At 37.1% G+C, this 16,135-nt stretch overlaps 1 protein-coding gene across 2 annotated transcripts in view; it reads right to left on the reverse strand.

Annotated features, from left to right (window-relative positions):
• The window catches only part of DPH6 (diphthamine biosynthesis 6), a 170,747-nt gene that overhangs the window by 65,720 nt on the left and 88,892 nt on the right, over positions 1-16,135 (reverse strand). For both annotated transcript variants that reach the window (XM_014532961.1, XM_005885769.2), the window contains 2 exons: positions 15,287-15,360; positions 8,499-8,617 (listed from right to left, as the gene is read on the reverse strand). In XM_014532961.1, coding sequence (XP_014388447.1) covers positions 8,499-8,617; positions 15,287-15,360 — 193 coding nt within the window. The remainder of the gene's footprint in view (positions 1-8,498; positions 8,618-15,286; positions 15,361-16,135) is intronic.

Genomic DNA, 16,135 nt, shown 5'->3' on the forward strand with positions numbered 1-16,135 from the left:
TTCCCTTAGTACTGCTTTTGCTGTACCCCAAAGATTTTGGTATGTCATATTTTCATCTGTCTCTGTATCTTTTTATTTCTTCATCTATTTCTATATTGAAGCAATAGTTTTTGATGTTGCTTAATCACATATTTGTGACTTTTCTACCTTTCCTCTTGTAATTAATTTCTAGTTTCATACAATTGTGGTTGAAAAAGATGCTTGATATTTCAATCTTCTTAATTTATTGAGGCTTTTTTTTCTGTCCCAACATAGTCTATTCTTGAGAATGTTCCATGTACACTTAAGAATGTGTAATCTGTCACTTTGAAATGGAAAGTTCTGAAAATACCTATTAAGTCCATATAGTCTAATGTGTTATTTAAGGCCAACGTTTCCTTGTTGACTTTCCATCTAGATGATCTATCCATTGTTGTGAGTAGGGTGTTGAAATCTTCTATTATTATGTTGCTATCTACTAGTATTTCTCCCTTTAGCTCTATTGGTAACTGCTTTACATATTTTGGTGCTCCTAAGCTGAATACATATATATTAATAAGTGTAATCTATTCTTGATGGCTTATCCCCTTTATAATTATATGTCCATTTTTGTCTCGTCTTACTATATAGTCTGATATAAGCATGTTACACCATTTTTCTCTGGATCCTATTTGCTGGGAGTATCATCTTCCATCCCTTCCCATTGAGCCTATGTTTGTCATTGGAGCTAAGGTACTAGTAAGTCTACTGAAGGAAGCATATAGTTGGGTCTTTTTTGTTTTGTTTTGTTTTTCATCCAGCTACTCTGAGCCTTTTTATTGGTGAATCCAGTCCATTTACATTTAGGGTGATTATTGATGGGGATTTACTACTGCCATTTAATCTTTCATATTCTGATTGCTCTGTATCTCCATTGTTTCTTTTCCCTTGTGACCGTCTGCTACTTTAGTTTGATGGGTTTATATGATTTTTTTCCCTCCATTTCCTCTGTATGATGTTCCGTGTCTCAGCTCTGTATTTTTGTTCTGTGGTTATCATAAGGTTTGTTCAAAATGTCTCATAGATAAAGTCATCCTGTATTTCTGATAGCAACTTGTCTTCAGTTGCCTATTCAAGTTCTATCTTTCCATACTCCCCTTTTATGTTTTTGTTGTCACAAATTATCCCTTTTTATGTTGTATACTTGTTACTCAATTGAAGTAGCTATAATTATTTTTAATGTATTTTTACCTTTTAACCTTTATGTTATAATTAAATATTTAGCATCCTATTCTAAAGCAGAGTGGCAATTTTCTGCTTGTTTGTCACTTTACTCAAAGTTTTGTATACTTTTGTCTTTTTGTTTCAGGTAGAAGAGCACCTTAAAACATTTCTTATAATGCAGGTTTTATGATGGTAAATCCCTCAGCTTTTGTTTGGGGAAGCTTTTATTTCTCCTTCATATCTGAAGGATAACTTTACTAAGTAGCGTATTCATGGTGTTGGTTAATATCTTTAAATATTTTGACTATATCATTCTACTCTTCCTTGGTTTACAGAATTTCTGCTGAGAAACCTGATAATATCCTTATGGGGTTTCCTTTTTAGCTTACTGTCTTTTAATTCTTTTTCTGGCTGTCTTGAGAATTCTTTTTTTTTTTTTTTAAATCATTAACGTTTGACAGTTTTAATACATTGTATCTTGGAAAAGGTTTTTTTGTGTGTGTGTTGAGATAATTAGGTGTCTTGTTAGCTTCTTGCCCAGCTCCATCCCTAGATTTGGAAGGTTCCCATCTATATTTCTTTGAATAAGCTCTCTATTTCCTTCTCCCTCTTCTCCTTCTGGGATACCCATTATCCTTATGTTGCCCTTTCTAATGGAGTCAGAATATTCTTGTATAGATCTTTCATTTTAAAAAGAATTTTAGTTTTCCTTTTCTACCTGAATCAGTCCTAGATATCTGTCTTTGAGCTTGCGGATTCTCTTTCCATATGATCTGGTCTATTTCCAATTATTTCTAATGCATTTGTCATCTCATTTATTCAGTAACTAGAGGCCCAGTGTATGAAATTTGTGCACTGAGGTGGGGGGTTCCCTCCGCCCAGCCTGCACCCTCTCCAATCTTGGACATCCCTCTCACAATCCAGGACTGCTGGCTCCCAACTGCTTGCCTGCCTGCCTGCCTGCCTGCCCCTAACCGCTTCTTCCTACCAGCCTGATCACCCCCTAACCACTCCCCTGCCAGCCTGATTGATGCCTTGATGCCTCCCTGCTGGCCCGGTCGCCCCCAACTGCCCTCCCCTGCTGGCCTGGTCCCCCCCAACTTCCCTCTCCTGCAGGCCTAGTTGCTCCCAACTGCCCTCCCCTGCCAGCCCAGTCACCCCTAACTGCCCTCCCCTGCCAGCCTGGTCCCGCCCAACTGCCCTCCTCCCTCTCCAGGCCTGGTCACCCCTGACTGCCCTCCCTGCTGTCCTGATCGCCCACAACTGCCCTCCCCTGCCAGTCATCTTGTGACCACATGGGGGTGGCCATCTTGTGCCAGGATGTGATGGTCAATTTGCATAGTACCTCTTTATTATATAGGATTCTGATCCAGAATTTATTTGGCTCTTTTTTATAGTTTCAATCTCTTCTGTTCATTTTTTTTCAATGCTTACCCAAGGATATGGCATTATTTAAATTGATTCCAGAGATAGGAAGGGAGAAGATGGAGGAGAAAAAGGAGGAGGAAGAGGAGGAGGAGGAGGAGGGGGAGAGGGGGGGAAGAGAGGGAGAGAGAGAGAGAGAGAGAGACAGACATTGATGTGAGAGACAAACATTGATCAGTTGCCTCCCCTACACGCCCTAACGGCAATCTAAGTATGTGTCCTGACTTGGAATCAAACCTGCAACCTTTTGATGTATGAGATGATGATCCAACTTACTGAGCCCACCTGGCCAGGGCCTGTTCATTAACTTTAATGAGCTCATCGAACTGCCTTTCTGAGTTTTCTTTTAACTTACTGAGTTTCTTTATGACAGGTATTTTTGAATTATCTATCATAAAAGATCACAATCTTTTATGACTTTGAGTTTGGCTTCTGAAGAATTATCTTTTCTTTTTGTGATACCATGTTACCATGGTTGTTCGTGGTCCTTGGTGGATGGGTTGCTCTGCTGAGGCACTAGAAACAGAAGACACCTTTCTTATTTAGATATTGTTTTTATTTTAACAATTCAGCAGGCTGGTAATCAGAGACCTTTCTTTTGTCTTCCAATAGGTGACTCTATAGTGCAAGCTTTTGGTTTCTCTTAATGGTGGTGCCTTGCTGCTGCCACTGTTGTTGCAGTGCTGGGTGTCACTGATCAGAGTATCTCTGCCGGGGTCCCTGACATGGTGGGGTATAGGGAGGGTGGGGGAAGAGCTAGTCTTAGGGCACCACTGCCATTCCTGCCTGGTTCCCTATGGCTGCTGGGACCACTGTGGCCAGGAGGCCATAGACACTTGCATCATCTCTGCTGCTGCTACCTGGATCTCTGCTGAGGGCACTGCTACAGTCAGGAGAGGGAGCTAGAGACCACTGTTACCCTCCTTTTCTTTTGCTGGGGCTGTGGTGAGGGTCCAGAGTCGTGGACCCCATCTTGTTCACTGGCACTATATTCTCAGCCATGGTAGCCAAGGAACCAGGATCATGGGCTCCATCCCTGTCATTCCCCCCATTCAGCTTCCCCAATGCATTCCAATTCGTTCATCTTCAGATCTAGATGTGTGAGTTTCTCAGGCGTACTAGTGTGTTGAGCAGAGGAACCTTTGTTGGGCTATAGATGCCCCACTAGTTGTAGATTGAAGGGGAGACACAAAGGGATCATGCCACTCTGCATGATGCTGATGTCACCCTCTCCTTAATTCTTAACCTTAGTCCTACTTTGGTTTTCTGCACTACAGCATCTCTATACACTACAAGTTTTACCTTTGAGTCTTTTGGTGTTCAATCCCTAACTTCCTTAGGGATTACTGTTCATTGAGCCCAGTATCTAACAATCCTAAGAAGTTGTGGGGTTTTTTGTTTGTTTGTTTGTTTTGTGGTGTGTTTTTTTTTTTTCAGATTCTTTGGCTTAACTGAGAGAACAAATTCAGCCCACTGTTTATTTTCCATTCCCCCTCTGATCCTCACAATTGGGCTGAACTCCTCCAGATTAGGACAGATATAGTGAATTTGCTAAAAAGTTTTAAAAGGTGATTCCAGAATGCCTCTCCTATCTCCTAAAACATAATAAGGCTTTAGTAAATCCTTAGTGGCAATTCCATCAATTTCCTATTTTTTCTTTCCATTTTTCTAAGAAGCCATCTAAACACCTTCACCCAGTTGAGCCAGTTATCTGCTCTCCTTCCACTTTTTATTTCTCTCCTTTGTGCCCTCTTTCTTTTAGATGGCTCAGAACTTTTTCCACCATACAGCCTTATGCACGGTGACTAAGACAGCAGATCTGTTACTGCCCCTGAGTATTCTTGTAGCTTCCCAAGAGAAAGGTTCTCATGACCTATTCCCATCACGTCATCATTTGTGCCAGCAACATTAAATTATGTCTCCCTCTGTATAGGGTTACTTGCACTTGGATCATTCTTATTCTTATTTTTAAAAATTCCATTTGTACTTTGGGGAAGGAGTAAGGCACTTACTCCTCTCAGGGTATAAGCACCAAATCAAAGCCTTTGCACACTATTGCAGGTCAGAAGCATAGAGAAAACACTCATACCATTCATCTGCTCAACCCAAATAATCCTTTACACTCAACACTGTCCAAAATAGTGATATGGCCTCCTGATTGTTAATTCTAATAATCCATGACAATAATTATTCCCCAAGATTTTATTATTTTCCATAGAGTCCTAATTGTTAAACAGAATATATATATATATCTAGATATATATATATATATCTAGATATATATATATATAGATATATATTCCTATTAAAAGAAATCTGGGCACTCTGAAAAAAACGAAAACTAGAAATCTAGATCTCGGGCAGAAAATGTACAAGATGACCTCATGTGTTCATAGCACTATTTTTACAGTCATGTGCCACTTAATGACATGGATATGTTCTGAGAAATGCATCATTAGGTGATTTCTTCATTGTGCAAACATTACACAAACCTAAATGGCACAGCCTATACACACTTAGGCTACATGGTACAGCCTACTGTTCCTAGACTACAAGCCTGTACAGCCTGTTACTATATAAAACAACACCAGATTAAATCAAGCAAAATAGAAAATTTGCAATCAAGAGATGTAGTAAGCATGAGATGTACAAGGCTACTGCTAAAAACAAACTTTTATTAATAAATAGAAAGAGTACACTCTAAAATAACAATAAAAAGTATAGTATGATAAATACATAAATAGTATAATAAATATAGTAACAGTCATTTATTATAATTATCAAGTATTATGTACTGTACATCATTGTATGTGCTGTACTTTTATACGACTGGCAACACAGTGGGTTTGTTTACACCAGTATCTCACACACATGAGTAATGCATTTTGCTACATTATGATGGCTATGCATCACTAGGCAATAGGAATTTCTCAGCTCCGTTACAATCTTTTAGACCCATCATTGCATATGTGGCCCGTTGTTGACCAAAATGTTTCAGAGTGCACCACTGTAATAGCACTAAACTAGAAACTACCTACATATCATCAGTGGTAAATTGGACAATTAAATTGTGGTACATTCCTACAATGGACCTCCATACCATAATGAGAAGTAAACAAATGATTGCTTTATTCAATAATGTGGATTAATCTCATAAACATAATGTTGAGCCAAAGAAGCCAGACACAATTGTGTATGGTTCAATCATATAAAATTAAACAACAGGAAAAACTAACCTACAGCTTTAAGTGTCAGGAGAGCTGTTACCTTTGGCAAATACTGACTAGGAGGATATCAGAAATGCCACATATCTGGATTTGGGTGTTGATTACATAGTTATTTTCACTATGTGGAAATGCATCAAATTTCATCAAATTCATCAATTCTTAGTTATTTACTAAGAATTTGTTCAATTTTTTGCACTTATGCTACACTTCAATAAAATATTACTTAAAGATAAAACATGAGGTAGATCTATATTCATTGACATAGAAAAAAATCTCCAAGATATGTTCAGTGAAAAAAGGCAAGTTCCCAATCAATACAGACTTAAGATACCATTCGTATAGTATTAGAAAACCTATAAAATAATAATAATATTTCTACACATGCATATACATGTGCCAAAAATAAATGTGATCTAGGAAGGTGATCAGTCATCAACTCTGGTGTGTATCCCTGGGAAATGAAGTACTTGGTGGGAGAGGAGAGACTAGAAAACACATGGAAGCTTTTCTTGATCTATGAAAATTTAACATTATATAGCAAAAATGTTTTCAATACTCATATAATTAAAAGTAAATATTTCCAAAAGGCAGGACTGTTCTTAAATCCAATGTTCTAATGATTCTTTAAATAAGTCTAAAAACCAGAAACCTGTAAAATATTAAGCTATTATGTAAAAATTTCAAGAGTTCACTGAGCCTGCAGACACCAAGGTTATGTAACACAATTATCAGAAATATATTTGTATAATTCATGTAGAATCAATCCTTTTCTAAGACCATTCCATAATGTAAAGGGCCACAAAACTTTGCTGAATCCCTCTCCCATTTTTGGCTTAAACCTGTTCTGAAAACTTTAAAAGGACCAAAAAAGGATGGGAGCCTGTAATGCATCTTTTATATTTTTCTGTCTGTTTAGAAAATATGTACCATTCAACAAAACTTTAATACTGTTCTTCAGAATAACTTTGATCTTTGCATACCTATAGGTAAGCAATAGAAACTATGTGCTGTAAGTGTTAAAATTACATCTATCCCCTAGCCGGGTTGGCTCAGTGAATAGAGCATCAGTCCATGGACTGAAGGGTCCCAGTTTTGATTCCAGTCAAAGAGCACAGGTTTGATTCTGGTCAAAGTACCTCAGTTGCAGGCTTGATCCCAGGCCCTGGTCAGGGCGTGTGTGGGAAGCAACCAATCAATGGTGTCTCTCACACATCTATGTTTCCTTCTATCTTTCTCCCTTCCTTCCACCCTTTCTAAAAATCAGTGGAAAAATATCCTCAGGTGAGGATTAACAGGAAAAATTTAAATCTATACTTTTGTCATCGAGAGGCCAAGAAAACATTAGCTCAGTTTTATACTTTACCCTAATGTTTAATACAATTTATCAACATCTCTGACCCCTACCTAGAGGTACACACACATCCACACATACAACTAAAAAGACATACAGTATCAGTTACATGCTATAATCAAAGTAGCAAGGTCATATTCTTTGGCTCTGTCTTTCTAATGAGGCAGGTTCTCTGTGGGTTCTAATCCTATCCATTCCCTAGTAGGAAACGGGATTGAGTGTGTACTGTCCAGTGAGATGTCACATAAAAATCATTACAGAAGTAGGCAATCTTAGAAAATCCAAGGGAGAGACCATACTCTATATAGATTCATATAGAAAATTATATTACAGATATACCTATAGTGAGAACTCCAATCATAAGAGTTGCTCAGCAACCTTTTCTCAAAAATAAGAACACAACACACTTTAATCTTTCTCTTTTTATCAACTGCAGATTCTCTAAATAAGGCTTTCTACTAAAGACGAGACCTTGACTTTAACAAGAAAAGAGTAGCTTGGTATTTACCAAGGAGAAATATTATGGGATCTTTCTTTTAATGCTGTTTAAAATGTGAATTTATTTGTAAAATATTCCACAGCTTGAGACCTCGTTATTTCAGAGATCACAAAAGTAAACACTCTCAAATGATTTAGACTTTGAGAAGCCCGAGGCTCCAGGGCATTTCCTGTAATAGGTTCATGAAATAAATGCATTGGGCTCAAACCCTATGGTTTCTTGAAAATGAATATAATTATAAAAATGCAAAACAACAAATTAATGTGTTCATGTGTAATAGCCATATTTGAATCAGATTACCACCTGCCTACTACATTGTGTCTATGGTAACTGATGAAATGACATCTTCTCAAATATCATTTTCTTACCAACCCCAACAAAAACCCACTACTCTGCTTATTTCTGATATCACAAACAAAGCCAATAATTCTATTTTAACATTAATGTTAACAAAATGCAAGGAAAATATCATGTGTTGTGCCAAATATAGTTTTTGAAAGGTTAAAAATTCAACCTGTATTTCCTGTACCCTATGAATCCGAATTCCAAACCCTACAGAAAGAACTTAAAAGTCCATAATGCAATACCAGTTTTAGAGGCAGTTATATATTTAAAAATAAAATGATGAGGCTCACTATTAATTACTTTGGTAAATGGTCAAAAGCCCATTTTAAAAGTTACCCTCACTCAACTTTCTGTGACTCCTCATTTTTATATTCTAAATCATTCTTCCTTGTTTGCTGTAATTGCTTATTAGTGAACTCATCATATGTGTGGTAACAGGCAGAGCTCTCTTTTGAGTCTGGCTACATACCCAAAGCTGCTACTTTGATGATGATCGCCTGAATGTTAGATGCTATCATCTCTCGGAGCAAATCTTCCTGGTTTCTCTGCCAAAGGTAAGCTAACGGCTGAAGATTAAGCCTTTTACACCTATAAAATAAAAAGCAAAAAAATCAGATGCTATCTTAATGTTCCATACTTGTATCCATTACTTTGATTTTAAACATAATGCATCTCTCAAGGATTTTAGTATTTAAAAGGTTTTTAAAAACATTTTTTGTATAATAGAGTTTATATACAACAAAAATATTAATTTCCTTATGCTATGCATAAACAGATAAAAATAAAATCTCCAGGCAGATTAGAAGTATTAATTTTAGTAAGACACTCTGTAAGTTTAATAATCTATGCAAAAAGCTTCCAATGTCAATGGATAATTATCTTGTTTTTAGAACTTCTTGGGTATCAAAATTGTAAAGCATATGCAAGGTAGGCAAATAAATTTAGCCTAATAAAATAATCATATGTTGATTAAATTTATAATACCTATGGTTACATAAACTATTTTTATCTACTAACTGAAATTTTTAAAAAGAATTTGACTCTGTGAAAAGAAAATAAACAGAACAAATTATGTAATATATTGAAGTATTGTACTACATATTTTAAATTATGGTGCAGTAAAAAGAATATGGGTTTTGGGGTCAGGACAAATCTGGGTTTGAAACCTACTTCTGCACTCACCAACTATGTGACTTCAGCAAGTCAAAACTAAGCTATACGTCTTTAGTTTCCTAGTTCATAAATAGGAACAAAGACATTTTCTTTCAAAGTTCTTAATACAATTAAAAGATTAGAAAGTGTAGTCATCCTTTACTCCTTTCTTCACATTCCTCATGCAGTCTACCACAATGCAGAATATGATCACTTCTCACCATTACCACTACTATGACCCGGTCTGGGGCACCATTATATCTCATGTTAATGCCTTCAAACCTCATTCTCTGTTTCTATCCTTCCCCATTTAAAATCAGTTTTCCATACAGCAGCCAGTGTGATCCTTTTAAAACATAAATGGATCATGAGATTCCTCTGCTCAAAACCCTCTTCATCACTCAGTAAAAGTTCTTGCACTGACCTACATGGACCTCAGCCTGGTTAGCTTTCACACCTTATTTCCTACTATTCTCCCCTCACTCCAGCTGCCACCCCTACCCTGCTAACTCTTGCCTAATACTAACGAGGCTCCCTACCTTCTTCTCTTGCTTCATACATTTGTGTAAATATCATTTTCTCAAGGACTATAATTGATTAAAAGTAATATAATGAATGCAGTACAATGCTCAGATAAAATAGATATTCAAAAAATGGTAGTCAAAGCCATGCAACTTGCCCATGTCACACAATAAGTGGCTGAGATTAGATTTCAAATAAGAAATTCAGCTCTAAAACCCACCATCTCTAATGTCTGTAAGATTACCTGGCTGACTACTCTAGCCCACACTGATCTTTCTCTCCAAAAATTCCAAACTTAGTAAATGTACCACATGTTTGGTCATTTACTCATACATGGCCTTAAAAATATCACTACTTTTGCCCCAGCTGGTTTGGCTCACTGGGTAGCGCATCAGCCTGCGAACTGAAGGGTCCCAGGTTCGATTCCGGTCGCAGGCTCAGTCCCCAGTGAGGGGCGTGCAGGAGGCAACCGGTCAGTGATTCTCTCTCATCATTGATGTTTCTATTTCTCTATCTCTCTCCCTTCTTCTCTGAAATCAATAAAAGCATATTTAAAAAATATAGCACTACTCTTTTCATGTACATAAAACCCTGACTTTCAAAGAAAAAAACCTACCTTCCTTACTGTAGAGACTGTTTTATATAATTTTCCTTTGTAAAATGTCCCAGAGCATACAGCACTATGCTGAGGCAGTTAATAAAAAAATGATGAAACTGAAACTAATGATGTAACACAAGCATTACATTTCTTGCTGTCCTCACCAATATTTAATGCCTAATAGTCAAACTAGTCTCTACCATTTTTAGCTGAGATTTTTTTAATTGAAAAAAAAATTCATTCCTTTCTGTCCTTTTTGCAAAATTCTTGACTGTTGCTTTGATATTCATAATCTGTTGACTATTTGTAGACTTAAGTCAAAATTCTATACCTAGTTAATTTTTTTTTTATTAAATCTTTATTGTTCAGATTACATTTGTTCCTCTTTTTTCCCCCCCCATAACTCCCTTCCTCCCAGTTCCCGCCCCACCCTCCGCCCTCACTCCCCACCCACTGTCCTCATCCATAGGTGCACGATTTTTGTCCAGTTTCTTCCCGCATCTCCCATTCCCCTTTCCCCCCCAAGAATAGTCAGTCCATTCCCTTTCTATGTCCCTGATTCATTATAATCACCAGTTCATTCTGTACATCAGATTATTTATTCACTTGATTCTTAGATTCACTTGTTGATAGATGCATGTTTGTTGTTCACAATTTGTATCTTTACCTTTTTCTTCTTCCTCCTCTTAAAGGATACCTTTCAGCATTTCATATAATACTGGTTTAGTGGTGATGAACTCCTTTAGCTTTTCCTTATCTGTGAAGCTCTTTATCTGACCTTCAATTCTGAATGATAGCTTTGCTGGATAAAGTAATCTTGGTTGTAGGTTCTTGCTATTCATCACTTTGAATATTTCTTGCCACTCCCTTCTGGCCTGCAAAGTTTCTGTTGAGAAATCAGCTGACAGTCGTATGGGTATTCCCTTGTAGGTAATTGAGTCTCTTTCTCTTGCTGCTTTTAAGATTCTCTCTTTGTCTTTTGCTCTTGGCATTTTAATTATGATATGTCTTGGTGTGGTCCTCTTTGGATTCCTTTTGTTTGGGGTTCTCTGCGCTTCTTGGACCTGTAAGTCCATTTCTTTCACCAGGTGGGGGAAGTTTTCTGCCATTATTTCTTCAAATAGGTTTTCAATATCTTGCTGTCTCTCATCTTCTGGCACCCCAATTATTCTGATGTTTGTACGCTTGAAGCTGTCCCAGAGGCTCCTTACACTATCTTCATATTTTCGGATTCTTTTTTCATTTTGCTTTTCCGGTTGGGTGTTTTTTGCTTCTTCGCATTTCAAATCTTTGACTTGATTCTTGCGCTCCTCTGGTCTGCTATTGGGTGTCTGTATAATATTCTTTATTTCAGTCCGTGTATGCTTAATTTCTAGTTGGTTCTTTATCATAGCATCGAGGGTCTCATTAGTTTTCGTGACTCTCTCCTCAAGTTTATTGACAGCTTCTAGCACATTTTTGCAAGCCCTCAAAATTGCGATTTTTAGCTCTATATCCTCCATTTCTGTCATGTTTTTTTGTCTCCGCATTTTTTATGCTTTCTTGGTGCACCCCCTAGTGGTCTTTGTGCGCAGTCTTGTTCTAGTTGAGCCTTGATTGTTGTAGTTAATACTAGAGGGATTTGACCACCAGGCCGACTGGCTGTGTGAATCAGCTGTGTCTGCCGCGGAAAACTTCTGTCCTCTGGGGAGGTGCTAATCTAGCCTTTGCCTGAGGCGATCCGGCAAATGGCTCTGCGCAGGGCTTGGGCGGGGCGGGACCAACAGGACGGGCGGGCGGAGGGAGCAGTTATGGCTGCCCTCAGCCCCGTTCCCAGAGGCTCTGCTTCTCAGAACCCCAGGAACCGCTGCAAACCTCGGAGAGAAAGCTGCCTTCCAACTGATGCCAGACACTCCCGCTTCTCCCGTTTGGGTCCGAGTCCCCAGCGATTCGCCCGTATCTGGAGCTCAGAGTCTGAGACTCCCCCCTGACCGAAAACGACAACCGCGCTCTCAGCCACCAGCCCGCTTTGCGCGCGCACCTCCGCACCTGAGTATTTTCCACACTGCGCCTCCTCTGAGCCTCGGTGTGCTGTTATTTTTCCTTCTAGTTGAAGAGTCTCTCCTCAGCCAGCCTTCCTGTGGTTCTGGGTGATGTCCGTTCCGTCTTTTAGTTGTATTTTTGAAGTGGTTGTTTGCGGCAGCAGTCTCCGGTGTTTACCTATGCCGCCATCTTGCTCGGTCCTAGTTAAATTTTTTAACAGTTCAAAATATCATGCCTCAAATACATTTCCTCTGTAAATCGCTGTTGCATTTGAGCTAGTGACATTTTTTAAATGCATTATATCTTGAAAATATAATGATGCAACACAAACTACAAACTGAAGATAGACTAATTCAAAACTAAGTTTGTAGACCAATGGACTCCCAATAGGCTAATTCAAAACTGAGTTTGTAGACCAATGCTTTAAAAATTTCAAGAATAAAATTATTGCAGATATGCTTCTTATTATAAAGTCTGGGCATTTTAATCATGTGTTTAAGTGCTCCTGAAACTGCATTTTGAGAAAAATATTTCCTCTATCCATTAGAATGCTATGGGCCCTTCTTCCATATAGCCCCCTAATCATTAGCACATTTTCATTGAGCTTTTTGACTATCATCAATAGATGTCAGCACTATCTACAGTTTGGCTACCCATTAAACCACGTGGGTTTGAACTTATTAAAAAACAAAGATTTTTGTTTTGGCTCAGTGGATGGAGTGTCGGGCCTGCGGACTGAAGGGTTCCAGTTTGATTCCAGTCAAGGGCACATGCCGGGGTTGCGAGCTTGATCCCCAGTGCGGGGCGTGCAGGAGGCAGCCGATCAATGGTTCTCTCTCATCATTGATGTTTCTATCTTTCTCTTCCTCTCTGAAATCAATAAAAATATACTAAGAAAAAAAGAAAAACACAGATTTGTAAACTAAATAATTCTCAGAGAGGGTGACCTAAAAACTGCAGAGAGTAATATTCTTTTTTTTAAATTAAATTTTATTGGGGTGACATGGGTCAACATGAACATATAGGTTTCATGTGTGGATCTCTAAGTTACAAAATCTGTATACAGCACCATGTGCCCACCACCCAAAGTCAAGTCTTCTGTCACCCCATAGTAGGACTCCCTTCTCCCCCCAACCCCCAGCAACCACCATACTGCTGATTGTGTTCCTAAGTTTCAGTTTTATATCCCACATATGAGTGAAATCGTATGGTTATTAGCTTTTTCTGTCTGACTTATTTCACTTGGCATAATGTTCTTAAGGTCCATCCATGTTGTTGTAAATGATGCTATTTCATCCTTTCTTATGGCTGAGTAATATTCCATTGTGTATATGTACCACATCCTCTTTATCCAGTACTCTATCGCAAGGCACTTTGGATATTTCCATGTTTTGACCACCGTGAATAATGCTGCAATGAACATTGGGAAGCATATGTCTTTGCATATAAATGATTTCGCGTTTTTCGGGTATATACCGAGGAGTGAAATTGGTGGGTCGTATGGTAGCTCTATTCTTAATTTTTTGAGGAATTGCCAGACTGCTTTCCATAGTGGTTGTACCAGTCTACATTCCCACTAGCAGTGAATGAGGGTTTCCTTTTCTCCACAACCTCTCCATCACTTGTTATTGCTGCTCTTGTTGATAATGGCCACTCTAACAGGTATAAGGTGGTATCTCATTGTAGTTTTAATTTGCATTTCCCTGATTGCCAGTGAGGTTGAACATCTTTTCATATATCTATTGACTGCTTGTATGTCTTCTTGGGAGAGGTGTATTTTTAGGTCCTCTGCTGCAGAGAATAATATTATTTCTATGTATGGCTTAAGGGATATAGAATTCAGCTCTATCTATAAATCAGTTGTTCTTAAACGTAGGCAGGCAGAAGGTAAGGAAAACTTCCAAATTACACATTTAGCTATGCTTTGCCTTGCATTCCTATCATTTACTTTTTTAAATCTTTATTTTTAACTGACTTAAATTCACTGTGGAATTAGAGAAAACAAATAAAATAAAAATTTAGACTTAAGTGTTCAAGTCCATTAATATACAAGTTTTTAATGAGAGTCAATATAAAGATTTATTTGTCAAGAATACGAAACCATTACATATATACATTCTTTATCTTATTTCTATTTACCCTTTTGAGCGTCAAAATTATTTATTTAGAGGCTAAGTTTTGCCCAAGATACTGTAGTCCACATTTTCTTTTTTTGCTAATATAATTACATATAAAGCCTCTATATGATATTTTGATTATTCAAATAAATTAAAAATGAAAAAATAAATTCATTTGTATTATTTTTGCCAAACATTAAATAATCCATATTATCATTTGACCTTATATGTTTTTTAATAGATTAATGAAATGAACTGTTTTGGTATTTTTACATACAGACAGTGATTTACTAGTGCTACATTCCTTAGGAGTGGGAAAGAGTGGGGAACAATAACCTGAAAACTCCTTGAAAGTTGAATGACTTTATATAGAAGTATTTCAATCATGAATACTTTTGGCCAAGAACTGAATCCTAAGGACCAAAGAAGGGCAGAGTCCTTAATAAGCTTCTTTTTTTTTGTCTTTAAGATATTACTGCATTCCTCTATAAGCTCCTGATTTTTATTACAAATGATAAGGAGTTAAAAGAGATTAAAAGAGTGTACTGATTCAAATGAGAAAAAATTAAAAATAATACTTTTTACTTTAAAAAGCTTTGCCTCAATTTTTTATTATAAATAATGTATTTTTTTCCTTATGGTAAGTAAGTTAGAGTTTTATCCACGTGTAATATAAGAATAGAACAAAAATAAAAGTGCAACTTTTGTTACTCAGGTAAACAGATAGTTCCATGGGTATATAGGATATCATATTTATTTATTATCTGGATACAATTATATGTTTTATTTACTCACATTCTTAAAATAAATGCATATATAAATACAGGACAACTAATGTTCTCTTACACATTTTCTACTCGAACACGCTGATAGTCAGAAAGAATAGCGCCTACTGATATCCCTTCCACTTCTTCTTTTTCCTGAAAATAAAGAAAAAATATAACATGAAAAATAAACATGTGATTCTGCATCATGATCTGAAAATTATAAATGAAGTGTGTCTCATTTGGAAAACCACCTTGAAGGAGAATAATTTACTGAAAATGCAATCCACATTAAGGGAAAAAAATACATACATTTAAGTTATCCTCTCAGCTGGGGAGAAATTAATTATTCTTTTTACTTACAATCCAAATAACTACACGCGATTTTCCATGGAAAAGGTAAAGACTAAGGCAGCTTTAATATGCAAAAAACTTCCAAAATGTTTTCTCACTTAACATACTTGTAAAGACTCACTGATGTTTGATGGAAAATTTTTGAGAAATTTCTATTTAAGAACAATATTTTCCCAGATTGTCTTTAAAAACAAACAAACAATGGCATAAGTAGATAAGGGAACACAATGATTTGTATCTGTATCTTAGAAAAAGATGATTGACAAAAAAGAGGAGCACCCGGGAAGCAAAGGTGGTACAGCCATTGCCTAGAGAACAGAATAGAATAGTGGATAAAAAAAATATATGATGGGAAGGAAGCAATGAATTATGATCAACAGAGTTACAACTAAGGATATTCAGTAGTATATCCAGCAGCGACCCAGAGGGAAGAGGACTAGTCTATCCAACATGCTCATTAATGACCTGGAGGAGAATGTAAATTCTAATATGATCAAGTTTGCAGATGATACAAACCTAGGATGGATGAAACAGAAAAGAAAGGAAGATCAATCAAGTACATGGATGGATATGGACA

This window comes from Myotis brandtii, unplaced genomic scaffold (assembly GCF_000412655.1).
Source record: "Myotis brandtii unplaced genomic scaffold, ASM41265v1 scaffold927, whole genome shotgun sequence".
Lineage (NCBI taxonomy): Eukaryota > Metazoa > Chordata > Mammalia > Chiroptera > Vespertilionidae > Myotis > Myotis brandtii.